At 45.1% G+C, this 23,686-nt stretch overlaps 2 protein-coding genes across 2 annotated transcripts; one reads left to right on the top strand and one right to left on the bottom strand.

Annotated features, from left to right (window-relative positions):
- Nucleotides 1–3,713: 3,713 nt before the first annotated feature.
- On the bottom strand, nt 3,714–4,748 carry LOC142942208 (5-hydroxytryptamine receptor 1B-like). Its single transcript, XM_076084440.1, has one exon. It carries the CDS (start codon nt 4,746–4,748, stop codon nt 3,714–3,716), a length of 1,035 nt encoding a protein of 344 aa, XP_075940555.1.
- A 6,185-nt stretch (nt 4,749–10,933) lies between these two features.
- Nucleotides 10,934–23,407, top strand: mei4 (meiosis-specific, MEI4 homolog (S. cerevisiae); the record flags this gene model as incomplete). Its single annotated transcript, XM_076083954.1, has 4 exons — nt 10,934–10,961; nt 12,550–12,792; nt 13,578–14,107; nt 23,276–23,407. Coding segments are annotated over exons 1-4 (933 nt in total), but the record flags the coding sequence as incomplete, so codon positions are not given.
- Nucleotides 23,408–23,686: the final 279 nt, after the last annotated feature.

Here is a 23,686-nt window from a genome sequence, read left to right as displayed (position 1 = left end):
TGATGCCCCGAGACGGAGACGCTGAGGACGTTTCTTGAGATGAACACCGGCAGATGAAAACAGCTTAGCGTGAGCGGGAGAAGACTGACTTTGACTTCTGCAGAAGTCGGATGTTTTCTTAACATCTGGACCGAAGAGAACATACAGAATATGCAGAATACATTCCACATAAAAAACAGACGATTATGAAGTAAAACAGCAAGATTTCAAATGTCTGAAATTCAAACTCAATTGAAACTCTAAAAATGTAAAAATATGTGATTGCTGTGAAACCGAACCGGACTCGATAGAAAAGGAACCAAATATCACTTTGATTTGGACGAACCGAAGGTCTGCGGTGACAAAAGACGTTTACTTGTTTTAGTATTTAACAAGAAGGACGACCTCTCCTTTATTGAGCCTGAACCTGACCTCACTCAGGATCCAGCATGCACTTTGGTGAAAAAGGTGTCTCAAATATAACACCGTGACATACTGGATCCCACAGAGCGGTCGACTCACACTGACACTAACCGTAATAGTTCACTGTTAGATTGAACTTCTCTTTCAATTCAACTCTCAAAGAGAGAGCAAAGGATTGAAAACTCGTTTTTGGTTTTTCTAAATCCTTCTGAAGATGTCAAACATCTGCAATTAGTTTTTCTCATGCTGCTCACTGTGAGGGCATTTCTGTACAGTCTCTGCAGTGTTGTCATTTTTCCAGTCTGAACACAGCTCTCACTTAAAACACACTTAGAACTGCTATGCAGTGTTGAAAAGGGACATTACAGCGTCAAACCAGAGCACCTAAGGTCTCCAATGCAACAAAAAGCAAACCTCCCCTGTAACACCATGTGTTGTGCACATAAGTACAATCCGTGCGTCTCATTAGGCATTCGTCACTGACATTTTCCTCATAGTTAGATTTCTTCCCCCTGCCGGTTAATTAAGTTAGAAAGCCGTCGTTAAAGCCGTCACGCAGCATTTCCATCAGCTCACATCTGTGAATCGTTTATCACCAAGCGGACCGAACACCAGCAGATCCTCACAAGGATAGAGGAAATGTCAGCGCTTTCGCCTCAGAATCAGGAAAAAAAGAGAATGTGGGCAAACTATCACCAACCTCATGATGCCATAGACCTTTTTATTCATTTGTTTATTTTTTTCAGTTTTCACAACAGCAGCAGTGCTCATTTCTTGTGTGCTCTCGAGTGGGTTGTATCTGATCCTCCAGAGCAGAGCGGTTACAGTGCATCGCCTGATGTGTGCAGAAGCGTTGTACAGCAGAAGCTAACCTGGATGAGATCGACGGAGCCACCGGAAGAGTTTCACACTGAGCGGATCAATACTGAACACAAAGAGGCAAATCCACCACGGAGCTGCAGCCTTAGATATCCAACATGGCTGCTGGAGATTCAAAAAATAAAGAATGTCGCTTTGCACGACGAGATGAGGCCAGTGTGGTCATCTGGCAGCCATCTTTGATGTGGTGAGGGGGAAATGACAGCGAGACTCTTTTACTGGTGCAACAAAGTCCCTGCAGCTGTCTTTTGTTTTTTTCCTCATAAACTTTAATAACAAATGCATTTTCTCAACTATTTTTAAAAAATATATTTGGGGTCCATTTTTTGGCTTTTGTTGCTAAGACTCGATGAGCTAATTGATACCACTCTCATGTCTGCATGTTAAGAAGCTAGAGTCACCAGGCGGTTAGCTTAGCTTAGCATAAAGACTGGAAACAGCTAGCCTAGCTGCGTCCAAAGTTTAAAATACACCTACCAACACATCTAAAGCTCAGTAAATGAAACATGTCACAGTGTTGCTAGGTGTATTTTTTTTAACTTTCCACTTGTTTCCAGTGTTTATGCTAAGCTAAGCTAATTGTCTCTAGCTAAACACTTAAAGGGGAACCTGTGTTTCCAGGTGACGCAGCGTTCTACTGCGTATGTTTTAAAAGCCTTTAAGGAGTTCAAGTCTGATAAAGGTCCTCGAGTGATGTCAGCGGTCAAGCTGCATTGTGGGTAATGTAGGCGCCAGGAAGAAGAACGTGTGTAATAAAAGAAGATATTTGTGGTTCTGCTGCTTCGACATGAGACTGGTTTTAATTGTTGCATCAAACTCTCAGCAAGAAAGCCTCAATAATAAACACGATTCCTTAAAACTAGTTTCTGAGATCAAAATTTGCTAAATTATTGGTAAAATATTTTCTCTATATTTAATATATTTCTTTTTACTTTTAAATTATATTTCATGAAATCTTATTTATGGCTTCTCTACCGTTACTTCTGATGATTCCCTTCAGTTTCATTTAGTTTTTGGGCCTAAAAAACGATCACATTTTCGAATTTTGAAGCTAAAGAAAGAAAGAATTAGCCTTAAGAGACTCACCATGTTTAATCTGTGTGTTCACGGTGTTAAAACCTCCAGAACAGAACCTCGGTGTCCTCAGTGGTACTGTAGCTGCGGTCCTGATGATTTCCATCTCCAGCACTTTGTTGCTGTTGCACTTCTTGCATCTTTTTTCTAAAGAGATTCTTCTTTCAGTTTTCCTTGAAGGGATCAGCAGCAGCTACAGCTTGACATTTAGCATGTGGCGGTCTGGTGGGAGGAGCCGGTGATTTGGATCAGAATAACATTTTCCAGCATTTTAAAAATCATCTTCTACACTTTTTATAGGTTTTAGTTGTTTGTTGTTTCTTCTGGGGCCTTGGATTTGGAGTTGTGTTTGTTTAGCCTGACATGAAATGGAACATCGAAGCTCATATCAACATTTAAGAATGCATCTTTAACAAGAGGGCCGGTAGATAAGAGTGGCTTTTTTTACAACACTGGCTCTTCATTCCCTCAGAGACGGTCACGTTGCACTATTTTACAGCATTCGGCTGAGCGACATCCAGACTCTTCAGCAAATTAAAGTCAAAACCACACTGATGGATACAGATTCGTACATTTACACTCAGTTTGGAGTCTTTGTGTTTGAGTGAACACCAGTCACAGCAAGAAAAAGAAGCGATAGAACATACACTGGCCTACGAGAACAAAACCAAATCTGTGTCTTTTTCTTTGTCTCAAACTAAAACCATGCTCTTCTCTCCATCTGGGGCCAGGCACGTCTGAGGAACAAAACTAAAGAAGCGTGTTTAGGCACCAGTATTTCCCCTTATTGAGTCAGGAAAATTAAACATAAATCTTGTGTTTTTGTTTTTTTTGCCCTTTGGGCTCGTGGTAGCTTAGTCCTAAGCTGTTTGTGCTTACAAGCCAACTGACGTTGACTGTCGAACTCTTATGGCAAAGTGAGTCTGCAGGCTGCAGTCCAGTGCAGCACTTACAGGGGGGGGGGGGGGGGGGGGGGGTACGGGCTTTCTCCAAGTCATTATAACAACATTATCACCTGCAAACCAGTCTGCAGCTTCCAACATCCTCACATCCACTGACGGTTCTCTCCAGCAACACCAGCAGCAGGCTGTTTCTCTTTTTTTATTCCAATGGTCGTGTTAATAGCAGCCGTTCTTCTGCCATCACATGATGACACGATGCAGACTGGATGGCAGGTCAATGCATCTCTGCAGCCACATTATCATAAACAATGTGGGTGTTTGGAGATCTTGTCCTCAGGGGGGCAAACCTGGGGAGGGAATATCTGTGGCTGATGGGTTTGATTCAATTGTACACAGATGATTAGAGGATTTGGGGGTGGGGGGGGGGGGGGGGTAATCATGGCTGGTGATCGTCGCTCATGCCCTGAAGCATCGGAACCGTATTAGTTTGTGGAAAGCCTGCTTGAAGTCCTCGTTGGACATGGTGTAAATGATGGGGTTGATTAGAGAGTTGAGGTAACCCAGCCAGGTGAAAATGTCAAATAGCTCCGGGTGGAAGCAGGACTCGCAGACAGGCACTAGAAGGGTGTAGATGAAAAACGGGAGCCAGCAGATGATGTAGGCTCCCAGGATTATTCCTAAAGTTTTGGTCGCCTTCCTCTCTCTGGCTGCGGAGATGCGCTTCTTTTCCAGCAGCGCGTCGGACACAGTGACTTTGACTTGGTTCACGTTGGCGGACGAGGTAGTGTCGCAGGAGGAGGCGTCGTTCGTCCCGTAGTTCAGCGAGGTCGTGGACGCCACGGAGCCGGGGGAGTTGGTGATCAGGTGCGCCGAGGTGAGCCTCTTCCCCGGCTTGTTGTGCGACTGCTTCAGGATGCGCTTCCGTGCCTCCACGTAAATCCTTCCGTACAGGGCGATGAGCAGCAGCGTGGGGATGTAGAACGCGCCGAAGGTGGAGTAGATGGTGTAGAAGATGTGGTCGGTGTTCACGTTGCAGCTCGTCACCTCCTCCGCCTTCACCTGGCGCCAGAAGAAAGGCGGCAGGGAGATGGAGATGGCGATCACCCAGGCGGTGGCGATCATGCCGGCGGCGCGCCCCATCGTGCGCTTCTTGGTGTACTCCACTGCGTCCGTGATGGCCCAGTAGCGGTCCAGCGCGATTACGCACAGGTGGAGGATGGACGCCGTGCAGCAGGTTATGTCCGAGGACAGCCAGATGTCGCACACCACCTGCCCCAGAGTCCAGGTTTGGCTGACCGTGTACAGCGCGCTGATGGGCATCACCAAAATGGACACCAGCAGGTCCGTGACGGCCAGGGAGGCGATCAGAAAGTTCGCCGGGGTGTGCAGCTTTCGGGACTGGTAAATGGTGGCGATGACGAACGCGTTGGAAAGCGTCGTGGCCAAAGTTATGAGGGTTAAGGTCACGGCCAGACCCCACTGGAGAGCCATGTTACTGTCCTTCTCCTCCTCTTTCGACGTGACATTGCCATGGGTGTAGTTGGTGGAGATGTTCAACAGCTCTCCGTAGACGACACTGGCATGCTCCATCCCTCTCCACCGGTCCCTCGTCAGACGCCCCTGTCATTGAGCTCAAAGCAAAGCCCGGAGATCGCCCTGAAACCGCCCAGATATTCATCCACCGCTCGCGTGTCTCGCGTCCGGGAAAATAAAAGCGGCTCCATCTCCGGCAGCGGCAGCTATCCGACGATCAGACGACAGGTTTCTGCCTCCTCCTCTTCATCTTATTCACTTCACCCGCAGCATTTTACACTAATTCATCAATTTAAACATCCGAGGAATGAAGAAGAAACGGTTCACAGAGCGGCCTCTCCATCACCATCACATCTGTCTGTGAGAGGGTGAAATCATTTCACTCATCAGAGTTCAGAGGAACAAAACTCACTGGAAGGTTTTTAATCCGGTCAGAGTTCCTCTCAGGTTCAGAGCTGCTGAAGTGTGAGTCCTGCTTTTATACTCCCTCTCTCTATCCCTCTCTCTCTTCTCTCTCTCTCTCTCTCTCTCTCTCTCCCCCCTCCCTCCCCCTCTCTCTCTCTATCCCTCTCTCCCTCTCTCTCTTCTCTCTCTCTCTCACTCTCTCTCTCTCTCAGTGATGGTAAAAGGGCTTTTTCATTTGTCATCTGACTGATTTTACCGATACTGATATTTGTTGATAAATTGGCCAATTTTGCATTTAAATTAACCCTGAAATTTGACTGTTATAAAGAAATCATATTTACTTTTTCTTGGACTAAATTGTGAGTACATTGAGTCTAAAAATGAAGAGGTCAGCTTTTAAAATGCTCATTAGTTTTAGATGGTAGAGACTATAAAGTGCCTCAGGTGGACAACAGAACACAGAGGACGTGACCTCACCTGTCCTCACGGCGTCTTATCTGAGACGAGATAACATCAGCTGATGGTATCGCTGAGCTTCTGTATCAACCAGGACTCTACTCGGTGCTGTTTCCTTTGTTACTGTGTCCTTCAGATGAGTCCAATAAAGAGCTCTTTAAAACCTCTCTGACTCTTTCTCTCTAACAGCTAAATATTGATCATTTTTAAGATCATTTTTCATCATCAACGTGATGTCTGACAGTTCAATTCTAAAAGATATTCAGTATGTTTTATTAGTAATACAATGTATTCGTATAGAAAGTATAAAAACAGAATATTTTAATGAAATAGAGCAATAAAATGAGTGCATTGTGGGAGAAGTACTCAGATGGTTTACTTCAGTAAAAGTAACAATACCACGATGTAAAAATACTCTGTTACAAGTAAAAGTCCAGCATTACAAATGTGTAAAAGTACATAAGGAGCTAAATGTACTTCAAGTATCAAAGTACTCACTATGCAAAATGGGACTCAAGATGATAATGTTTACACACAAGTTTGTATCATGTGAAATATGATTTTATTTTAAATGTAAATGATCTCAATCCTAAACCCTTCAGAGCTCCAGCCTGAGTGGATCTCATCAGCAGCGTGGCTCAAACACCTGTGAGCGTATATGTGGCCTTTAAATCACAATGCATCATATTTAATAATCATCATCATACTTTTTGTTTTGTATGCAAAGTAACAAAGAAAATGTAGTCGAGCTGAAGCACAAAGTAGCAGAAAATAGATATATTTAAGTAAAGACAAAACTTAAAATACTTTGTAAACTGTTGAGTACTTTATTATCATTATTGTTGTTATTATTGTTAATCTTTAACATTAAATTATATTTTATAAATTGATGTTTTGTGTGGTGAATCTTAATTTGTAAAGTAGTGGAACATTTAAAATGTAGTGCAGTAAAATGTACAATATTTCACTCTGAAATGTTGAAAGACTCAAGTACAAGTATCTCTAAACAATAGAGTGCTAAATAAATACACTCAAATACTTTCTATAGAAGTGTATAAATATCTAAATGAACATCTCTCTCATGCTGAAGATCTCCCTCCCTCCTTCCTCTTCCTCACCTTCTGATCTTCTTCCATAAAGGCCCTCTGCTGGGTCATAGTGCCCGAGCGTTTCCTCTGCAGAGAGGCTAACATGCTAACAGGCTAACAGGGTTCAGCACCACGGACAGCTCCCTCCTGATCTCTGAAGAGACTTCATGTTCTAAACAGCTGATTTCAGTTTCCTAAAGGGTTAAAGGATAGAAAAAAACATTTCAGATTATTTACTTCAGTGAAAGTACTAATACCAAACTGTGAAAATAAATCTGCTACAAGTAAAATTCCTGCAGTAAAAATACTTTTTGTGCGTTTTGTCTCTACCATCGATTTATCCATAATTAACTTGCATTCAGGGCCTGGAAACCCATCCCATCATTTATTTTTGTTTCTCAAACAATATTAATATTTGAGGTAAATTACCAGCCTGCCAAGTCACTATGTGTTATGCATTTAGGAGGCCGTGATGCGTGAAGCCGGAGAGTCTCTTCATTCTGGAAGCAATCAAAGCTGAAGGCTGACGAGCGCTTTGAGAGCGTGAACTCACTGACCCGCCATTCATCACATGTGCTGTAACTCATCGGGTTCTTACACTAGTACATCTCAGAGGTACATGTTGTACTTTATACTGTACTACATCTCAGAGGTACATGTTGTACTTTATACTGTACTACATCTCAGAGGTAGATATTGTACCTTTTACTGTACTACATCTCAGAGGTACATGTTGTACTTTATACTGTACTACATCTCAGAGGTACATGTACTTTTTACTGTACTATATCTCAGAGGTAGATATTGTACTTTTTACTGTACTACATCTCAGAGGTACATGTACTTTTTACTGTACTATATCTCAGAGGTAGATATTGTACTTTATACTGTACTACATCTCAGAGGTACATGTACTTTTTACTGTACTATATCTCAGAGGTAGATATTGTACTTTTTACTGTACTACATCTCAGAGGTACATATTGTACTTTTTACTGTACTACATCTCAGAGGTACATATTGTACCTTTTACAGCAGCACACGTGTTTGTTCGGACACAAACCGAAGACGCTCAAAGCCTCCTTTAGTCAGAGAGGAAGTGCAACAGCCGACATCAGCGTCGAGTGTTTATTTCACACTTTTTCTTAACGAGGTTAAAACGAGCAGCACGAAGTGAAAACAAACATTCAGAGTGTGAGTAAGATGTCCGAGAACACGGTCACCAATAAAGACACAGTGAGAGCAGATCAAACACACTACGGCTCCAGTTAAAGATCAAATAAAGGAAATACTGTACAGACATGCATGGTTCCCAGAGGATGAATCCCACTGACTGTAATGTGAAATATCTTGACAATTAATTAATGTAATGCTATAAAATTTGGTGAGAATATTCATGTCCCTATCCGGATGAATTCTATCAACACTTGTGATCCCTTAACTTCACATCTAGCGCCACCAACAGGTCAAAATTGTAATAAGTCCAATACTTAATTACCTGCAAACCTACTGACATTCTCTGTACTTTGTTTTTCAGTGCTAGTTAGCAAATGTTTGCACCGGCGGCAGCATGAACATGGGTAGCTCCCATGGATTTGGCTTCATTTTTTGGTCTTAAATTGTTGATTTTTCTGTGTTAATTACTGGAGCACTAATGACAGAATATGTTCAGCAACATCTGAGAAGGAAGTTTGAGGATTAAGAGCAGCAGACTTTGAGACGATCACCGCTCCACGGCCAACCAAACACCAAGACCTACTGGACCAAAGCGCCACCAAACTGTCCCAGGGAGGAGAGCACAGATGGAAGCTGAGCTAACCCAGCTAGGACCTGAGGCTACTACACTACCCAGCATGCTCCTGTCTGCCCGGTCGCAGAAAAATAAGATGGATGAAATAAGACTTTCAGGTGAACTCAGCAACGGCAGGTCGGTGACTGTTGAGGATCTTCACAGAGACCTGGATCCATCATGGTCCAGCATCAAGCTGAACCTGATGATGTCGGCCTTATTATCATTTTAAGAAATATTCAGAGTACTACCAATGAAAAGACTCGGTGCCAAAATAAAAGAGGAAGAGGTCCAATAGACCACTTTACAACCTCCACCCTTGTATTTTATTTATATATTTCTACCTTATTTTATTTCACTTGGTGTGTGTTTATTTACTTACAGTTATGTCCATTGTGTACCTGTTTTAGGAAGCTCAGACCTGTAACAAACCGATATTATATATTATTAATGTAAAACAATAATGAATGATGTCATTAGCACTGGCTAAGAACAATCTTATAGACGGACCGGAACAAGGTGATGATTGGTTGATGCTTCGCCTTGAGACCAGCTTCACTCTTTATGCTAAACGTTAGCATGTTGATGCTAAAAGAAACACATGACAATCAGTGAGGAGGAGAAAAGTGACACGTGATCAGATTTGAGGAGCTGCACTTGATGCAACTTTTGTAGGTTTGTTCTGTTCCCTAAATTCCAAACTGAAGCACCTTTTAGCGGCTTGTTACTTTAGAGGCAGAGCTGGCTGAAAAATGATTTTTTTTCTCAGGGTCTATATCCTTTGCACAACCAAAAGCGAGATTTCATGCATGAATAATTCATCCCCACTTCTTTTTCACCCTGCCAACGTCCACACTGCACATCACATCCACCCTGTGCAGATTGATATCATGTTGCTGAGTCACAAAGCAAAAGAAGTGGAGCTCCTCCCGACCTTCACCCTTCATGCCTGCAGGGCTCTGCTCACAGGACTGAGGGAATCGCACCCTCGGCTGTAAATGAGACTCCTTGGGAGAGTGTCACGGCCTCGTCTCTCTGTGAGCGGCGATCCAGAAGGACCTCGGTATCGACCCGCTGCTCCTCCACATGAAGAAGAAGAGCTGGTTCGGGGGGGGGGGACATTTGAAATCTACTCAATAAAAAAGGGTATTCCTGCAGACAGACACCTCGCTGCTGTCCGTCTTCATCCAACATGGTAGTTTGTGGAGTTATTGACTTTAAAGTTTTATCTGTGCAAATATCATTTGAGAATATATATATATATATATATATATATATATATATATATATATATATATATATATATATATATATATATATATATATATATATATATATATATATATATATATATTACATGTGGTGTGGTAGATGCACTGTTTATACTGCAGGTGTGCAGATAACATGAGGGAGGTTAAATTATTAATATCACATTATTAACATGAATAAAGTGAGTAAAATCCCCCAAAATCTGGGTGAAAATACACCATTAAAAGTAGTAAAAGAGTGCTTCATTCAAAATCTTACTGAAGTGAAAGTACAGAATTATATACATATTATATATATATAATATATAATATATAATAATTCTGAAATATTAAATTTGAAGCAGCACAGTCCGAGATATCCTAACTTATTTAGTCCTTATTGGTCAAGATACAACTACACTTCCCATAATGCAACTCAATCCATGCTCGTGATTAATGAACATATCTTCATGTTTTAAATTTTAAAAAATTGGTCGAGTGCTCCTTTGAAAGAAGTAAAAGTGAAAATACGCCAACCTGTACTTAAAATCACCTTAATTTTAAAATGTTAAAAAGTTTAAAAATGTTTTAGAAATGAGAGTACGAGACAAGTTGCTCCATTTATATTATGAAAAATCAAACTTGAAATTAGAAAATACTGAACTAAAGTTGACTTGCATTTAAATAAATATAAATATATCCTAAATATATATATATATATATATATATATATATATATATATATATTTTACACTCTAAAGGTTTCAATACAGCCTAAAAAGACCTGTTAAGAAGAGCACGGTTTGTATGTAAAATCTGAAGCGACTACTTGTCAAATAAATGTAGTGGAGTAAAAACTACATCATGTCACTCTTAAATGTAGTAGATTAGAAGTATAAAAGTAGCATAAAACGGAAAAAATCAAGTACAAATACCCCATATTTGTACGAAAGTACTTAGCAGTTATATTCCACCTCTGGCTGTGAGAAGAGACCCACATGAAGAGATCCTTCTGTAACGTTGATCCACCATCTTTCTTTTTTTTGGTCACAGAATTCTACGGGTCACAGATTTGGGTGTAACACCTGTCCAGTGTAAAGCTATGGTAGTAGCATCGCTAACGTTACGATTGTAAACGTTTATTGTGACGTTGAGGCGATGGAAAGTAACGAGTGTCATATAAAAGGTAATTATTAATTATTTAAAAAAGGTTATTTAATTAGTTTGACAGTTGACGTTCGTAGCTCAAACCGGAAATGTCACGTAACGTTAAACTGACGTTGCGTTTCGTGAGCTAAGCTAGCACCACAGTAACTTTAGCTAGCTAGTTAGCTAACTTAGCTATAGTTTGCCATAGTTCAGCTTAATTTACTGCTGTAGTGTAACAACAATCATACATTGAGCACCAGACTGATCTGGGAATTGGATGAAAGTAATAAAACAAGATGAACAAATTAAATGTTAACGTAATAAGTTCCATTTGATTTGATGTCCGATAATGGACGCAAAGCACAAAGCTAGCCAACAGCTGTAATTGTCTATAGCCTAAACGAACAACTAAGCTAGCTTCCTCAATCATACAATACAAACAGTTTTGTGAGACACTTAAATCTTACAAAAGGAAATAATAAGTGGAAACGAGGAGAACGTAATCTTAAAGAAGAGCGGGACATGACAAAATAATATGATTGATCATCTTAAAAGTAAAGTAAACTCTGGAGAACATATTGTGGGATGAACACGAAGACCTCAAACAAATCATTCTATGTTATGATTGCAATATCCTACATTGTGGTTAAAGGTAAATATGTAATTTCCTGAAAAATCTAGTAAGTAATCACAAAATATAGACCTCAATGACACATTCTAAAGTGATTTTGTGTGTTTATTTATTCGTGGATGAACATTTACATGGACATGCCCACTTAAGTACAGCTCTTGAGGAAATGTACATTCCATCAGCACTACATTGTGTTTAGTAAACGTAGACAGGCTTCCAGCCAAGTATACACACATTTATAGGGCTGCAACTAACTAAATTAATTTACAATTTATCTAGTAATTATTTCATGACAAGTCGATTCATTGTTTGATCTATTAAAATAGCACAAAAAGCCCAAAGTGACGTCTTTGAATTGCTTCTTTTGTCTGACCAACAGTCAAAAACCCAAATACATTCAGTTTACTCTCATATTAAACAAATGAAAGCAACGAATCATACGCTGAGAAGCTGGAATTTTAATAAATAAAAACTGCTAGCAGATTATTTGTTTTGTTTTTGGACTAATTGAGTATTTTTTTCAGTTCACTGGTAAGTGTCTGTTTTTAAAACATTAAATTAAATAACAAAACATTATCTTGAGGGCTTAAGGACGGTTGGCTGCTGGTTAGCCAGGGTAACCTGTAACCAGTGTAGCATTAAAGCATGGTGGAATTAGCGAGCAAGCTAACTAGAGATAGCTCGCCAGATTAGCTAGCATCTGCGTTTACTATCTACGATAACCAGTGACGTAAGTGACGTTATTCAAAGTTTATGTGCATATTGTCTTTTTGATTCTTTACATTTTATTTTGTTTGTTCGTATAAACGCCTCCGTTCATGCTCCGAGCTTGCGCGCCGTCAGCAGAGGCTCACACATCTTAACTCTAGTGAATCATGTATCTTCTCTTTGAACTATAAAGTGGCAGAGTTTCCAGATTGCCTCTGTGGTTTCTATGTTTTGTTGGGTTTTCCCTAAAAAACTGTGGCCCCCATCCTTCCCTCTGTTCCAGCAGCGAGTCGGGCGGAGTGGCGTTTCATCAAAGACAAAGCGGCCGTGGCCGTGGCTATAATAAAGAACAAGCCCTCGGGAATGAGTGGCGCCGAGTACTCCGAGGATCTGGCCCTCAGGTGGAGGCGCCGCGATGAAAGCCGGGAGGAAACGGCCCGAAGGCTTCAGCAGGAGGTGCTGACGCTGCGACAAGAACTACTGTTCACCAGAGCGACGTCAAACAGGAAGAGCAGCACGGAGGCAGCAGGTACTTCTTCCTCCATTGTTACTAAATATAAGTTATTTAAGTAGAATGATCCTACAAGCAGGAACACTTCTGCTCCTGATGACAGTTATACTTCTGTATTTACAATAAATACATTTAGTTAAAGGTGCAGCAGTGGAGGAATGTAACTACGTACTTTTACTTTAGGTACTTGTGTACTTTGCTTGAGTATTTACATGATCTGCTACTTCCTACTCCTCCACTACACTAAATATTGTACTTTTTACTGTACTACATCTCTGAGGTACATATTGTACTTGTTACTGTACTACATCTCAGAGGTTTACTTTTTGTGGATTATTTTGTGGTATTACTACTTCAAATGAAGGATCTGAATACTTTATCCAACACTGTTGAAAGGTAAAAGTGTAGTAATAATGAATTGTTGCAGAGAAGCTGATTCAACAGACAGGAACAGAGAGGTGAGCTTTTGTTAAAAACATTGATAAAGATATGAAGAGCTTTTCTCTGCTGAGGCCTTCAGTCTGAGGAGGATATGTGAAGGACGGACTCGTCATGATTATGATGATGACACATAAAGCTCATGAAGGTTGAGTTGTCGGGTTTGTAGCTGCTTGTCTTCTCTGTGACCCGGTCAGTGTGTAATCACTATTCCACTAACAATTATTACTGGGAAAGAAAACAGCCAAGCTTTCATCTTCACATGATGAGACGTAAAGATAGTCAACTTACTATTTCATAAATTGGGAAAAAGCAAATCCTCACATTTGAAAACAAGACTTAAGTTTTCTGTTTAAATCTTCCAGGTCACGACGACGTAATGGACGACGCTTCTCAGGATCTGTTCGGTCCAGGAAGTGAGGCGTACAGCACCGACCTCCAACCAGGCTGCGGCTCAGAGACCCCTGAACTCCTGGAGATCCAGGACCCCCAACCTGCCACCCCCATCCCTCAGCCTCCGGTTCCAGGATGTCCTCGTGGAGAACCCGCGGTTCCTCACGTACAGTTCCTCCAGTCGCTGTGCGCCCTCCACCGAGTAGAAGAGAGCGACCGAGGCCTGGAGTCCCTGTGGTTCAGCCCCGAGGAGGGCGATGCCGGGTCCGTGTTGGCGGACTCCGTGTGCCAGCTCCTGGACTCGGTGGTAGTGGCGTGCCGGGACCCCCCTCCTCCTCCGCTGGGACCCGGAGAACCGGTCCTGCAGGCCTGCCGGGTGGCGGCCCGAGCGATGGACCTCTTCTGCTCCCAGAGGCTGCCGTCGGTGGAGTTCAGGAGGCGGGTGGAGGAGTCGCTGAGGGAGCTGACGGAGCTGCTGCTGCACAGAGATCAGCTCAGCGAGGTGAGTAAAGCATGCAGTGTGTTTCCTTAATAATCTGGAATATATCAGATATATAAACAAGCACCAGTTCACCTCTTTCTCCTCATTGTTTTCTGGTCCTGGTCTCTTGGACGCTCAGCAGGATCAAAGTTTATTAGACTTTGATCCGTCAAATGTTTATGAATGTGTATTTTCAACCTCATCACACTGGTGTTAAGATCAACATTTATTATTCTAAAATTTGACCTACGTGTCTGTTTCATTATGTGGCGTTATATCCAATTTCTTCACTTTCAGTTGGATGGAAAAAATACCTAATTTAATAATTATATTATTAATATTAACATGATATATTTAAATAGATATATAGATAGATATATGACATGTATATATATCTCGGTTCTGAAAAATGAAGTCAAAGCTTCACGTGTTAAAGCTGCATTCTCTCTAGTGTCCACCAGGGGGCGACTCCTCTGGTTGTATAGAAGTCTATGAGAAAATGACTCTACTTCTCTCTTGATTTATTACCTCAGTAAACATTGTAAACATGAGTTTATGGTCTCAATCTCTAGTTTCAAGTCTTCTTCAATACAGCATGATGTTCATTTAGTACATTATGGTCCATTTAGAGTCAAACAGACCATAAAGCAGGGGATGCTTTAGGGCGGGGCTACACGGTGATTGACAGGTCTCTACCAGAGACGTATACGGCGTCTCTACGTCACTCCTCCTCAGTCCATATATGGTCACTTCCTGTTCACTGGTTGCAAAAAAACAAGATGGCAACGGCCAACATACTGAACTCGAGGCTTCAAAACGTCCACAAACCAACGAGTGACGTCACCATAACTACGTCCACTTCTTATATACAGTCTATGTTTAACACACTTAACATTGTAACTACACTGTTACGGGTGTAGTTAGGACCCAGGAGCAGTACGACAAGACCCGGACTGGTTTGATTTAAGTTCTTTATTAGAAACGCACGACAGGTAGAATATGCTCTGGCAGAATCCACGACGGGTTTCTCGGGGTCAAGGACAGAAGGGCTGAGTAAGTTTCCAGGGCAGGAGCAAGGCGAGGTAGTCCGGGACAGGCAGGGTACGACAGGTTTCTCGGGGTCAAGGACAGAAGGGCTGAGTAAGTTTCCAGGGCAGGAGCAAGGCGAGGTAGTCCGGGACAGGCAGGGTCGGCAACAGGGAATCAGTCCAAGGGTGAGTGCGGGAAAGTTGAGCATGTAAGCAAAGAACGATCTGGCAGTGAGTGTGTCTGAGGCAGGGGTTTAAATAGTGAAGAGGCAGAGTGAGCAGGTGAGAGTGATGAGCTGATGAGGTGAGTGTGACTGGCAGGTGCCCTGAATGGACTAATTAGGTGAGTGAAAGGTGGATAGAAGTGGCAGAGCTGTGACAGAACCCCCCCCTCAAGGGACGGCTCCGGAAGTCCAAAAAAAACAAAACAAAACAAAAAACAAAACGTCTCCCAAGGGAGGGTGGTGGGGGCCCGGAGGAGGGTCAAAACTCCTCCGAGGCCGCAGAGTCAGAATCCCCATCCGGGTGGGTGGAGGGGTTCAGGTGGGGGGGTTCCTTGGGCCCGGAGGGAGGTCTCTCATGGTCCGCACCGGGGACCTGCTGGGTGTTCCTGGCAGTTGTCTGGGTCCTAGATGGTTGTTCTGGGTGCTGCCGATGAAATCTGGCGATGAGTCGAGGGTCGCAGATGTTCCGAGCCGGAACCCATTGCCTCTCCTCCGGACCGTATCCCTCCCAGTCGACCAGGTATTGAAGCCCTCGTCCCCAGCGGCGGGAGCGCAGCAGGCGATGGACAGAGTAAACCGGACCTCCTTCAAAGAGGCGAGGAGGCGGAGGAGGTGGAGCAGCCGGCACCAAAGGGCTCTCCCGGACCGGTTTGACCTTGGATACATGGAACGTGGGGTGAATGCGCATGGACCTGGGAAGCTTGAGCCTTACTGCTGCCGGGTTGATGATCCTCTCAATCTCGAACGGCCCGATGAACCGTGGGCCTAGCTTTTTAGACTCCACCCGCAAGGGTAGGTCCCTGGTTGCCAACCACACCCTCTGACCCACCTGGTAGATAGGGGCTGGGGTGCGGTGTCGATTCGCCGCTGTAGCAGCGCGGTCCGCAGACTGGAGCAGGGTTGCTCGGGCCCTAGCCCAGGTCTGGTGGCAGCGGCGGATGAATGTCTGGACAGATGGGCAGGAAACTTCCCTTTCCAATGCCGGGAACAGGGGTGGCTGGAACCCATAAGCACACTGAAAGGGTGACAAGCCTGTGGCGGAACTGGTCAGGGTGTTATGGGCGTACTCTACCCACATCAACTGGCGGGACCAGGAGGCAGGATTCCGGGAGACCATGCAGCGAAGGGCTGTTTCCATCTCTTGATTCTTCCTCTCCGTCTGACCATTGGACTGAGGATGAAACCCCGAAGACAGACTGACAGTGGCCCCCAGCAGAGTGCAGAATTCCCTCCAAAAGATGGAGGTGAACTGAGGACCTCGGTCGGAGACAATGTCGACTGGAATTCCATGCAGGCGGAAGATATGCAGACAGATGAGTTCAGCCGTCTCCTTAGCAGATGGGAGTTTGAGGAGAGGAATAAAGTGGGCCATCTTGCTGAATCTGTCGACCACTGTCAGAATGACGGTGTGGCCCTCAGATAACGGTAGTCCGGTGACAAAGTCCAGGGAGATGTGAGACCACGGACGATGAGGCACAGGGAGAGGCCGCAGGAGGCCGGCCGGAGCCTGATGGGAAGGTTTCTGTTGGTTGCACACAGGACAGGCGTTGACGAATTCCCTGGTGTCCTCGTTGAGCGAGACCCACCAGAAGCGCTGCCGCAGGACGTCCTGGGTCCTCTGGATGCCCGGGTGGCAGGTAAGTGGAGAGGAGTGTGCCCACTGGAGGACGTCGGACCGAAGGAAGGTCTCTTCAGCTGCAGAAGTCCATCGGAACGGGTTCTTGGAGGAGGTGAGGGCGGTGAGTGAGGAAGCGACCGCACTGTAATTCCTGATGAACCTCCGGTAGAAGTTGGCGAACCCCAGGAAACTTTGAAGTTGCTTGCAGGAGCTTGGAACAGGCCAGGTAGTGACCGCGGCAACCTTAGCGGGGTCCATCTGGATGCTGCCCTGGGAGACAATATACCCCAGGAATGAAACCGTGTGAACATGAAACTCGCACTTCTCCGCCTTCACAAACAGGGAGTTCTCCAGTAGGCGTTGAAGCACGGACTGGACATGGTGCACATGTTCCTCTTGGTTCTTGGAGAAGATCAGGATGTCGTCGAGGTAGACGAATACGTACCGGTCCAACATGTCTCGGAGCACGTCGTTGACCAGGGCCTGGAAGATGGCGGGGGCGTTGGTTAAGCCGAAGGGCATCACAAGGTACTCGTAATGTCCTTTAGGTGTATTGAATGCCGTCTTCCACTCATCCCCTTCCCTGATCCGGACCAGGTGATAGGCATTGCGGAGGTCAAGCTTGGAGAAGATGGTGGCCCCTTGAAGTAGCTCGAAGGCCGTTGCGATGAGTGGCAAGGGGTAGCGGTTCTTAACCGTGATTTCATTTAAGCCCCGGTAGTCGATGCAGGGTCTGAGAGTTTTGTCCTTCTTATCCACAAAGAAAAATCCAGCCCCTGCGGGAGAGGACGAGGGGCGTATGATACCGGAAGCCAGGGAGTCATTAATATACTTGTCCATAGCTTCTCTTTCAGGAGCTGACAGGGAATACAGGCGCCCCTTAGGTGGAAATGTACCAGGATGGAGGTCGATGGCACAATCATACGGATGGTGAGGAGGCAGAGACAGGGCCTTGGATTTGTTGAATACTTCCCCAAAGTCCAAGTATTCCGCAGGAACCCCCGGAAGTTCAGGCGTGGACCTGGAGAGCGCGGCACTTCGTGGAACGGCGGCTTGCTTCAGGCAGACTAGGTGACAGGCCTGGCTCCAACCCCGAAAAGCTCCCGTAGTCCAGTCGACATGCGGATTATGTCGACGCAGCCAGGGGTATCCCAGAATGAGGGGGATGTGAGGAGTTTGCAGGATGTGGAAACTGATGGTCTCGTGGTGGTTGCCGGATAACAGCATGTGTACCGGGACGGTTTGGTGAGTCACCGTTCCCAGAAGATGACCGTCCAGGGCGCTGGCTGAGACCGCCTGTGGAAGAGGTCTCCGGTCGATTCCCAACTGGGTAACAAGGTCCTCGTCCATGATGGACGCGTCTGCTCCAGAATCCAGGAAGGTGGAAATAGTATGGGAGCCCCCGGTTAATAGTAGTTGGGCGTGGAAAAGTGGTCGTTGACAGGCGGAGGATCGGGAATCAGCTCGGCTCACCCGTACCTCCCTCCTTACTGGCGAGCCCGGTCTTTTAACGGGCAATTGTAAGCATAATGACCCGCCTGACCACAGTACATGCATAGGTTTCCCCGTCTGCGTCGCTCTCGTTCCTCTGTGGATAGCCCAGTACGTCCCACTTGCATGGGTTCACTCGCCTGAGGAAGCGGCTGCGTCGGCGTGTAATCCAGAGCCGTAGCACGAGGAAAGCGAGACGGTGGCCCTTGACTTGGCTGTCCCCGGCGCCTTGCCAGCCGTCTGACTTGGATGCGGCGATCCACTCTGGAGGTAGTCTCGATAAGTCCGTCCAGGGACGTGGGTAGCTCAATCGAGATGAGTTCATCCTTGATGTAATCCGCTAACCCGAGCAGATATGCGTCACACTGGGCGTCCATCCCCCATGAGCTTAATCGAGCCTGGGTCCGGAATTCGATGGCATAGTCCGTGACCGATCGGTGGCCCTGCTGGAGCCTCATTAGCCCTCCGGTGACGTCCGGTCCTCCGGAAACTGCCCCGAAAACCTTGCGTAACTCGGCAGAAAAGGACTGGAAGGAAGCACAGGCAGGAGTACGACGATCCCACTCCGCCGTTCCCCACAGCCGAGCTCTCCCCGTCAGGTGGTTGATGGTAAACGCTACCCTGGCGTCTTCAGACGCGAAAGTGCGGGGCTGCAACGCAAACAGGATGGAGCAGTTCGTCAGGAATGCGTTGCAACCCTCAGGATCCCCGGCGTAGCGTTCGGGTTCCCCCACCCGGGGCTCCGAGACCGCCGTAGATGCTGCTGGATCCATTCCCGACTGAACCGGAGCGAGTTGCGGTGAAGCAGCCACGTTGGCCGGAGCTGTGGCTGCCGTGAGTTGTCGTACCTGGTCTATCAACGTGATGAGAACCTGGTTTTGATTCGCCAGGTCTTGGCGAACCTCGGCGGTGTTGGTGGCGACCATGGTCTGGGTTCGTCGCATCGCCTCCTCGATCGCCTCGAGCCGGGCCCATGCGGCGTCGTCGTCTGCTGGATCCATGTTATGGCCAGATCGTACTGTTACGGGTGTAGTTAGGACCCAGGAGCAGTACGACAAGACCCGGACTGGTTTGATTTAAGTTCTTTATTAGAAACGCACGACAGGTAGAATATGCTCTGGCAGAATCCACGACGGGTTTCTCGGGGTCAAGGACAGAAGGGCTGAGTAAGTTTCCAGGGCAGGAGCAAGGCGAGGTAGTCCGGGACAGGCAGGGTACGACAGGTTTCTCGGGGTCAAGGACAGAAGGGCTGAGTAAGTTTCCAGGGCAGGAGCAAGGCGAGGTAGTCCGGGACAGGCAGGGTCGGCAACAGGGAATCAGTCCAAGGGTGAGTGCGGGAAAGTTGAGCATGTAAGCAAAGAACGATCTGGCAGTGAGTGTGTCTGAGGCAGGGGTTTAAATAGTGAAGAGGCAGAGTGAGCAGGTGAGAGTGATGAGCTGATGAGGTGAGTGTGACTGGCAGGTGCCCTGAATGGACTAATTAGGTGAGTGAAAGGTGGATAGAAGTGGCAGAGCTGTGACATACATAAGTTCTTTTGTCATGCTAACTTTCTGTGTGTATTTGATGTAATATGAGAAACACACACCTCCTAATGTCTCCTTTCATATCAAACATCGCAGTCAGCTCCTGACTTGAAAGGTGGCTATTAAAAAGTGTTAGTCTTCCTCCGCAGCATGAATAATTAACATGTTCTCAGTGGTGACGGCACAAAGCAGCAAGTATCAAAACTTTCATTTTCCCGGCACAGCAGGTGAAAAATATCTGACATGAAATATATTAGATACAAAGAAAAGAAATTAAAACAAGATAAATCTCACTAAACCAAAAAGAGAGATTCTAAGTGATCCGCTGAACGTTCGTGCAGACCCACACATTAAACATTCAAATAAAGCTGACATGAATAGACGGAGATGAGATTCTGGGATTATTAGCGTTATTAGGGAGCTTTACTACGCTTTACTCTGCAGTAGTTGGAGTACAAAAACAAGTTGTAATACCTTCCAATCTCCCATGAGCATCATTAAAGATTCATGATGTTTTATTTTACAGAGGTGCAGGACTATTGGTTTGTTTGTGTAAAGAAATATGTGATGACTCAGCTTAATGTATTCAGCCGCTGCAGCCGAGAGCTTGTAGGTAAAAGTTAGAATTGATCGTCGGTCTGCTGGAAACCAGAGTGTGATGAGGTTAAAATGGGCCCAGTATGTTTTCTGTACACACTTTTATAGATTCATGGAGGAGCATTTTAAAACTGCAACGAATAATTATTTTCTTTTTTTTTTCTTCAATAAAATGACAGCTCCTCCTCAGTCCAAATATGGTCACTTCCTGTTCACTGATTGCAAAAAAAAACAACAAGACAAAGACGGCCGTAATCCAAGATAGCGACGGTGAACTAGAAGGTTGATATTGTGGTAACAGACGGAGAGTTTTCTCTTCTAGACGTCGTGGTGCTGCAGGGAACGCGCCATCATTTCCCCTCCCAGCTATGTAGTCAAACAATGAAAACGATGGAATAAGAGTCGGCTAAGTGCTCACAGTCTTAAGTGTGTCTCGAGGATGTGATGCTGTGAGCGGCTACACTTTCCCCAGCAGGAAGGCTCCGGCCTTCACAGCTCTTCTTTTTCCTTTTCTGGCTCAGGTTTCTCAGACACACCTTGAGCCGTTGTTGCCATCTACGAGGAAGCAGATTGGACAAGATGAAGAGCCCAGACCATGAAATTGCAGAATCTTGAATCCCAAGTGGAGTCATTCAAATGTCACTCTCCCAATGGGGTTTGACTGCAGGCATATTCCGTAGTAATAACCTTTCAGAGAGGAGAGCGGTTTGGTGTCTGGCCGGCCTCACGCAGCCTCACACCGGCATCATCTAACCGTGTCAACCTTTTGTCCACCAGACGAACTTTTATTACCTTCCGGTTTATTGCATCCAGCTCGCCTCACGTGTTTCAACCCCTAACAGAACGCTCGACTACCCCTTTTATATCTCCATTCATCTTCAGACAATGCTACCGTTCACTGTTATGGCTACAACATTTGCCTGTAAATATGAAAAATGGTTATTTTACTGTAGTGCTTTGGAAGAAGACGCTCAGTGCTTCCAGAGTTTCCAGAGACTTTCGATCCACAGAGGCTGGTGCAGTTGTGGTTTTTTTCCAGGCAGCAACCTCCGGTTCTGAAAAGTGAAGCCAATGCTTCATGTGTTAAAGCTGCACTCTCGCGGTTACGCCATGAGACTAGTTTTAGTCCTGTTTCTTGAGTATGACGTCAATACTGATTACAATAAAAAAGGACAAAGGAGAATAAGTGTAGCTTGACATCAGTGGTGAATCACAATCACAAAATCCAAATACTTCAAACACAGCAGCTCTTCAAGTTCTTTGTTGTTGTTTGTGTTATCAAAGTAAACAAGCAGCTCGGTGTGGTTGTGCACCAGGAGGCTAAAGAGGTGAGAGAAGGAAGGAAGGCCTGAGGGCAATCTGGTTAGAAAAACAATCTCCTCCTTTCAATTGTTTCAAAATTCTGAATTAATCTGTTGGATGGGAGAGTCATCCCGACCATTTCAACACGATGTCCTCACATCATTCAGCGCTCGAGAGGTAATCAGCAGCAGAGGCAACGACGAAGCAAATTGAATTTCTCTCTCTCTGTTCGTTCCTCTTTAAGCTGCTCTCGTTTGAAGAACAACCAAACACGCCTATCTGATCAGCTGTAAGCATCAAACTATTTCAGCTCTGCACTTCCAAAATTGTGCAAGGCTACTAGTTGAATTCCCCCCCAAAAACCCACAGTGAAAGGACAACAATGGTCACGGTGCCCCTGAGCCAAACAATTGATCCCCAGCTGCTGCTGAGGCGGAGGAGCTGCCTGCTGGCACGACAACAGAGTGGATGTGTTGAAAAATATGAAAAGCTGAGTGAATATAAATGAGGCTGTTGCTGAATGTGAGCATGCATACTAAGCACAGTCCCTCCAGGGTCAGGAGGAATTAAAACCTGTAGCAGCAGCAGCAGCTAGCTGTTAGCTGCATGTGTTTTTAGGATGGAACACGTGGTGTAATAATATATAAATCCCCTAAAAAGACCAAACCATCAGTATCTACTAACAAGTGTTGAGCAGCTGTTTTAGGAGTTTATTTAGACTCGATCCCAAACACAAATACTCACTAGAGCACCAAATGTGGATTAATCCACCGCAGAAAATAGTCCCCAACAGAACACACTATGTCCTGTGTGTTTTATTAATGAAAACAGTAACCAGCTGTTTTAGGAGATTACTGATTCGTGTTTTTAAATGATTCACGTCGGTAGAATTCAATGAGCTCGTAGCTGAGAGACAGACAGGAAGTGAGACAGTACTGAGAGACGGACGAACATGTTGTTGGTTTTGGTCTTTTTGAGGCGGCAACCTCCGGTTCTTTAGTGAAGCCAAAGCTTCACGTGTTAAAGCTGCATCCTCTCTAGCGTCCACCAGGGGGCGACTCCTCTGGTTGTATAGAAGTCTATGAGAAAATGACTCTACTTCTCTCTTGATTTATTACCTCAGTAAACATTGTAAACATGAGTTTATGGTTGATGTTCATTTAGTACATTATGGTCCATTTAGAGTCAAACAGACCATAAAGCAGGGGATGCTTTAGGGCGGGGCTACACGGTGATTGACAGGTCTCTACCAGAGATGTATACGGCGTCTCTACGTCACTCCTCCTCAGTCCTAATATGGTCACTTCCTGTTGATGTTGCTTTAAAGTTTTAAACGTTAGTGAATAGAGAGTTTTAAAGAATCTCTCTCTGAGTAAAATCTTGTTTTTTTTCTCCAAACCTTCAGCTCCGGTCTGCAGAGAAGCTGATGGAGTATCTGATCACACTGGGGGACAGCAGCATGTCGAAGTCCTTCCTCATTCGTCACATCCTCTCTCTGATCAGCACCCTGGCCGACCAGCTCTGGCACTTCTTCCAGGTAACAACCACCCAAAGCTCTATTTTCTCCCCCACCGCCTCTCTCTCTCTCTCTCTCTCTCTCTCTCTCTCCCTCTCTCTCTCTCTCGCTCTCTCTCTCTCTCTCTCTCTCCCTCTCTATCTCTCTCGCTCTCTCTCTCTCCCTCTCTCTCTCTCTCTCTCTCTCTCTCTCTCTCTCTCTCTCTCTCGCTCTCTCTCTCTCTCTCCCTCTCTCTATCTCTCTCTCTCTCGCTCTATCTCTCTCGCTCTCTCTCCCTCTCTCTCTCTCTCTCTCTCCCTC

This window comes from Anarhichas minor, unplaced genomic scaffold, assembly GCF_050575085.1.
Source record: "Anarhichas minor isolate MPS153535 unplaced genomic scaffold, ASM5057508v1 ptg000136l, whole genome shotgun sequence".
NCBI classification, from domain to species: Eukaryota; Metazoa; Chordata; class Actinopteri; order Perciformes; family Anarhichadidae; genus Anarhichas; species Anarhichas minor.
The sequence above is the reverse complement of the archived record's forward strand: the minus strand, read 5'-3'. Positions and strand labels throughout refer to the sequence as shown.